Source organism: Lissotriton vulgaris, chromosome 8, assembly GCF_964263255.1.
Source record: "Lissotriton vulgaris chromosome 8, aLisVul1.2, whole genome shotgun sequence".
Taxonomy (NCBI): Eukaryota; Metazoa; Chordata; class Amphibia; order Caudata; family Salamandridae; genus Lissotriton; species Lissotriton vulgaris.
The window spans coordinates 1,122,024,401-1,122,031,338 of record NC_141696.1 but is presented as its reverse complement, the minus strand read 5'-3'; the positions used below and the strand labels follow the sequence as shown (position 1 = coordinate 1,122,031,338).

At 48.1% G+C, this 6,938-nt stretch overlaps 1 protein-coding gene across 1 annotated transcript; it reads left to right on the top strand.

The window, feature by feature from the left end:
* The first annotated feature begins 968 nt into the window (after positions 1-968).
* On the top strand, positions 969-6,409 carry LOC147698356 (uncharacterized). The gene is given in 2 exon segments (XM_086936229.1): positions 969-3,028; positions 3,736-6,409. Coding segments are annotated over 2 exon segments (4,734 nt in total).
* Positions 6,410-6,938: the final 529 nt, after the last annotated feature.

Below are 6,938 nucleotides of genomic sequence, written 5' to 3'. Positions count from 1 at the left end.
ATGAGAACGGAACAATGGTTTGCTCTATACCTGGCACACCCTTAGCAAGAATGATGGCACTCACTGCTCAATCTTCCCTGACAGATCAAATGAGGGCTCGCCCTGTGGATGAACAAGCGTTCTCCACCGCGGTACACATCATTGTAGCCAACACACCTGAACTGCACCAGCGCACTGTCCAGCTCCCGAAGGAATTTCTCTTTCGTCCGGAGTCCCAACACTTTCAGATATGGGACAAACGCATGATCTTAGGCATACATGCTCTTCACATTACACCTACATACGGGGCATTCATAGCAGGAGACGACAATATGCGCTCATGGGCCTGTGTGATTTTCATTGAGCCCGGACACCAAGCGAGGGACATTTCAGATGAACAGCTCTTTGGTGATCCTGATAACTATCCAATAACAAAGATTGTCTATGAGTATGAGGTACCTCTATCAGTGACAGTGGAAAAAAGAACGCCCACTGCCCCGCAGAAATATGACTCAGTGCGTGAAGCTGACTTAGCTCAAGTCCCGCCACACCTGTGGACCACTGGTCCCAATGATGTGGGCCTCATCCGTTCTGCTACTCCTTTTAAGATAACACTGAAACAAGGCGCGATCCTACCCAGAATAAAACAGTACCCACTTTCCAAGGAAGCAGAGGAAGGCATTGCCCCAACAATACAAGCCCTGCTAGATCAAGGAGTCATATACCCATGTGTATCTCCAGTTAACACCTGTCTTTTTCCTGTGCGCAAGGGCAAGACCAATCAGTGGCGCCTAGTTCATGATTTGCGCCCAATAAACAACATAGTGGTACCAGAATTTCCCATTGTCCCAGACCCTTCCGTCATCCTCACCAATGTTCCCCCGAATGCACAATACTTTTCGGTGATTGACCTGAAAAATGCGTTTTTCAGCGTCCCCCTTCACCCAGACAGTCAGTACCTATTGGCTTTCTTATTCGGCAGGGTGCAAATGACTTACCGGCGTCTGCCTCAGGGGTACTGTGAGTCTCCGAGCGTATTCAACAGAGTCGTCAAAGAGGACTTATCGAACTTCCAATGTCACAGCACCTTACTGCAGTATGTCGATGATATTTTGCTCTGCAGCACTACAGAATCCCAGTGCAGAACTGATACAGTCTCTCTGCTCACCACACTAGCTCACAGAGGCTACCAGGTGGACACAAACAAACTTCAGTACTGCCAAACAGAGGTACAATACCTCGGTCAGTTAATATCAGCATCAGGGAGACGGGTCACGCCAGACAGAGTTGAAGCCATCAAAGGGACATCAGAGCCCCAAACTGTCAAAGACATGCAAAAGTTCCTAGGATTAGTGAACTATGTCCGCCAGTGGGTCTTTGATTTTTCCACAATAACTGCCCCTTTGTTGAAAGCAGTTAAAGCAGCCAAAGACAGACGCAACAAAATAGACTGGACACCTGAAATGACAGCATCCTTTAAGCAGCTCAAAGATGAAATAACAAACGCACCAGTGTTAGGCACACCTGACTACACAAAAGAATTCTACCTGTTTACCCACTGCAATGGCCAGGTCATGACTGCCGTCCTCACTCAGAAATACCCAATGGGCCACAAGCCCCTTGCTTACTTCAGCGGAATGCTAGATTCAGTCATGAAAGGTCATTACCCCTGCGAGCAAGCTCTTGCTGCGGCAGCCTTTGCAGTGGATAAAAGCACACCCATTGTCATGGGATCCCCTCTGACACTGTACACTGAGCACGCTGTCTTTGCCATAATTCAGAAAGCTAAAACAACATTGACAACACAAAGAGTGTCAGGTTATGAAGTCATACTGTCATTACCTTCCCTGAAGGTTGTCAAATGTCACACAGTCAACCCAGCCACATTCTTTGCCCATCCCATTGCCGCATCCGATGATGACACCCATGACTGTGCCACATATTGTCCCGATGAGTCAGGAGCAGCAAAAGATGACCCCCTGCCAGACAGCACTGTATATTTTGTAGATGGGTCCTCCACAATAGACCAAGAAACAGGGATCAGATACACAGGAGCCGCAGTGGTTAGGGCTCAGCAGCATGAGTCCTCTGACTCCCTAGACATTGTACAACAAATTACATTGCCATCGCACTACTCCGCCCAAGCCGCTGAACTAGTGGCACTAATTGCCGCTTTAAACAACGGGGCTGGTGACCGCATCACTGTATACTCAGATTCTGCATATGTCACAACAACGACACACTCGAGCATCTTGCGCTGGAAAAAGCGCGGATTCCTCAAATCAGATGGAACACCGGTATGTCACAAACAATTGTTGGAAGAACTAATAGAAGCCCTGACACTTCCAACAGAGGTAGCCGTTGTCAAATGTGCTGCTCACACGAATGGACAAGACTTTGTGTCCAGAGGCAACGCTCTGGCAGACTGGGCAGCCAAAGCTGCAGCCAGACCCCCCCTACCTTTCACTGAGCATGACCCACACAACACCCCAATTTTACTTGCCCAAGCTGTAGCACCAACAGAGCAGACAAAGACAAATGAAGACAGTGTACCCTTAACACCAAACACAGACAACAACAACGACACAAACACCACCAAGGACACTATTGACCCAAATACTTCCTGCCCACTCGATGACACACAACAATACGATTTCATTGCCCAATTGCATCTCAGAGAGATTCAAATAAGTGCACCACCACAAGAGAAAGAGTTATGGAAAAAGAGGGGAGTACAGCAAGACCCTGCTGATTTTATTTACAGACAGACCATGTCCGGAAAACCTGTCATGCCACAAGCCTTACTGCAGGTGGCGCTAGATCAACTTCACCTTCCCGCACATGTTTCCCGAGATAACATGTCCACCACATTACAAGCCGACTGGTTCATTCCCAATGCTTATGAACTGATACAGCTTTTTGTTAATAAATGCATCATTTGCCAACAGTATTCTCCAAACCCAACTCTCAAAACGGTTGCCTCCACTATTCCTAAACCTTCTGGCCCATTCAAAGAACTCCACCTCGACTATGTCGACATGATTGATCGGTGCCAAAATTACAGATATCTCATTGTGGTAGTATGCCCCTTCTCACGGTGGATCGAAGCTGGACCATGCGTCCACTGCGATGCCAAAGCAGCAGCCACATTCCTGCTCCGTGACGTCATCTCCCGCTTTGGAATTCCTTCCGCCATCAGGACTGACAACGGAAGCCATTTTTCAAACGCCATCTTCTCCTCTCTCACCACAATGCTAGGCATCAGACACAAGCTGACATCCGCTTACCACCCCCAAAGCAATGGCATTTGTGAGCGCCTCAACGGCCTGCTCAAAACAAAAATAAGCAAAATTAGCACCACCATTGGCAAAAAGTGGCTCTACTGTCTCCCACTGGCCCTCTTCTCATTAAGAAATTCCCCGAGTTCAGATCACCACCTCACCCCCCACCAACTTGTCACGGGACGATCCATAAATGTAGCAGTCCCTACCAGCAGGCCCAAAACTAATAGCGAGTCATCTTCTGAGATTGTTAAGGCTGAGCTTTATGACTTCCTGTGCACACTAACCCGCGCTGCGCAGTTCCTCTCTGTCCAGGTATCCAAAAGGAAGGAGAAGGGCCCCATCGATCCTGAGCTCCCACCTATCCATCCCGGAACTCTGGTCTTCATCCGGAGGCACGTCAGGCGTTGGAAAGATCCTAAGTTCGACGGAACCTTTGAGGTGATTGACTCTTCTCCAACTGCCATCCGGATAGCCGAAAGGAAAGCATGGATCCACAGGAGAGACGTCCGCTTCGACCCCGCACCTGCGCAGCAACAGCCAATGGACTAAAAGAGGGAAGCGATATGCCCATGGTCTCCCGAAATGAGGACGACGACTTCCCATCCACCGTTCCATCCATCATTGAAGAAGAAGAAGAAGAAGATGTCCACGGGTCGCTCCACGAATATAGCGCCCATGAAGCAAAGTTATGTATACTCACTGTTCTTATGTTTTGTATTATTGTTGGAGTGGCACTAGCAACATTCAATTGGTATATCTTTTTTCTTGCGGTAAAAAGTTATAGCGATAGAAGCAGCCAAGATGCCTCACTGTCTACTGTTCCATCCACTGTACCAGCGGTCACACTCAGACAGCAGAAAGCACCACACAGCACACTAGGTCCTGAACTCCCAGAAAATAGCACTGCTAGCAACACGTCCATTAGTGTGCACCTTGAACTCTCACCCAGTACCCCAGAGGAAAGGACTAGTCCCTGGAAGATAGCTACCAACGCCACAGAACTAGCGTCCCACCGACACCCTTCCCGCCACTATAGAAAACGCAGATTTGCTATTGCCCCATACAGAACAAAACCTCTTGTCCCCCGCAAGCATTAGAAGGCAGGGCATAAAACATTCCAACATCTCGTGCAAATACAGGAAGGCCTAGGGCCCATGCTCAGCCTACCCCAAGTAGTAAGGGACCATTCAGTCCACTCCTCTCTAGTAGACAACTCCTGGTACAGGGACATGACAGCAGTAGGGAAAACAGTGACCAATGAGTCTTGCTACGTATGTTCCTACATTACCCATGCGGTAGGTGCTGAAAGACTGCTTTTTTCCAAGGAAGTCGCACCACACATAGCCATGTGCCTTCTGCACCTGTACCTCTGTCGGATAAGAGGGCAGATTCGGGTCCTTTCAGCCCGAAGGGAAGTAGTACTTGTAAACACTACTAAATGGGACTACATTTACACTGTGCACAAAGTCGTCACTGACCTAGCTGAACTCAGGGAGGAATTCAAGGAAATGCGAAGGATAGGGGTACGGGACATGGACTGGCATGGACCGCGCATTGAGAAACATGGGTACATAACAATGGCCAAACCCAGGCCAGGATGCAATGTATCATTTGACCATCAACACTACCTACGCCCCTGCCCATGTCAGAACAGGACAATGCTACGCCTCCTAGCGCAGGTCTACCTTAACGACAAATGGCGAAGCCCCGGAGGGTTTTATTGTAAGGCAGCAGCCTTGGGACCCCCTTGGGCGGACTGGAATGTAGGGGATAAGTGCGAGCAAATATGGGCTCAGGAGGGCGGGAGGTACACCTGGGGTGGGGAAGGAGTGCCGGAACAGAAAAAAGGATTCAAACTAAAAAACCCTTCTCTTTGTTTCATAGGTAACGGCTCCGTCTCTGTTGGGCGTAACACAGACTGTAATTCCACAGTATTCAGCTTCGATATGCAGTACCGCACCACTTCCTTAATGGATTATTACTGGGCGTGCGGAGAACACCTCTATCTCCAATTACCTCCTCAGTGGCTCGGACTGTGTACCTTGGTAACTTTGCATGAAATCCATCTGGTCATACCAGCATCAAATGCTTCCCACATACTGTCACATCCAATGACAGGTGATGTGACATTCCTCCACCGACACCGGCGAGCAGCCGAGTATTTCGCAGCTGAAGCCCGTGGTAAGGTCCCAGAAGAATTCCGCCTCTTCAATGAGGCCCAGCTTTTCTTCTGAGGGACATTCCCAATGTTTCAAACTCAGGCTAATGCCCGCTGGCTGGAAGTAACTCGTTATGAAGTCATGAAAGCAATCAACAGCACCAGGGATGGCCCAAATGCAATTCGGGAAGAACTGCGCCCACTACGACTAATGGTTCTGGAACATCGCTACTTCCTCGACATGCTAACGGCCAAAGATGGTGGTCTGTGTCATCAAATCGGAAAATCCTGCTGCACTTTCATACCTGGAAACGACGAGGACAACGGATCCATATCAAGGGCCATTGAGGAATTGACTAACTTGGGAAAAGAAATGATTGAGGAAGGAGGTGCCCCTGCAGACATTATTCCAACGAACTGGTTCGACTTTGACTGGATGCCCTCCTGGCTAACTGCTATTCTAAAACTGATGATACCTATAGTCGGGATTATGGTCTTTCTGTGTTGCGCCTTTCAGTTAGGGAGTCACTGTATCAAGAGATTAAGTACAAAAGCTGTAGGGATGAATTATGCTAGGACAGGGATTTACCAGATACCAAAATATGAAGGCATAGATCGGGCTCCTGGGGATGGGAATGGAGAACAGGTACAAATGATCGAGCTAGTACAACGTAGCACACATCCAGCACCACCTGCCACACACTCTGGAGTACCACCAGCCCCACCTCTCCCTCCAGGTAGAAACACACTAAATAACAACACTGCAGCTACTCAGTATGAATGCCGGCTCAACAAATCAGGTCAACAGTATATCCAGCTACTACGGTCAGACGAAGACGTTGCACGACCAACCAGTTTTAAGTGCTATGTCAATGACATGCCATGGATTCCACCCCTGGCAGAAAATTCAACAAAATACTCACTTAAGAGTATGTTCATAAATGAACAAGAGGGGACAGATGATGGAGGGTTCCGTTCTACCATCTAACATCACCAGAAAGAGGAGTTCTAATGGCCTTGGTAAAATGAAGGTCTGACACAGGCCCTGTTTGGTAGAAACCTGAAAACTTGCTAAAATGACTAGCTGTCACCATTAGTAAATAAAGGCCCCAGGGCCCACTATGCATGCAGGCTTGCAAACACACGTTTCTGTGCACCAAAATAAACAAGGTGAAAATAGGCCTTCAAAAGAGTGTTTAGCTTCACTGTCAGCTCCCAGACCAACACCCACACACACACACACACACTCACCCTGGTACACGTGGTATAGCTTCCTGAAAACATTGCTAAAAGTATTATTTTTTTGAAACATAGCTTGCTCAAGTACAAACAGCAACCTCTGGCAATACTCTGCTCCTATCATAAGGTCTAGCACGTGCAGATATGAAGAAATGTACGTGACCAACTGTCTCTGTTTAGAAATGTACGTGACCAACTGTCACAGTTTAGAAATATACGTGACAACCTGTCCCTTTTAGAAAAACAAAATGTTCACTGTTCAGAAGTGTCCAAAGCAA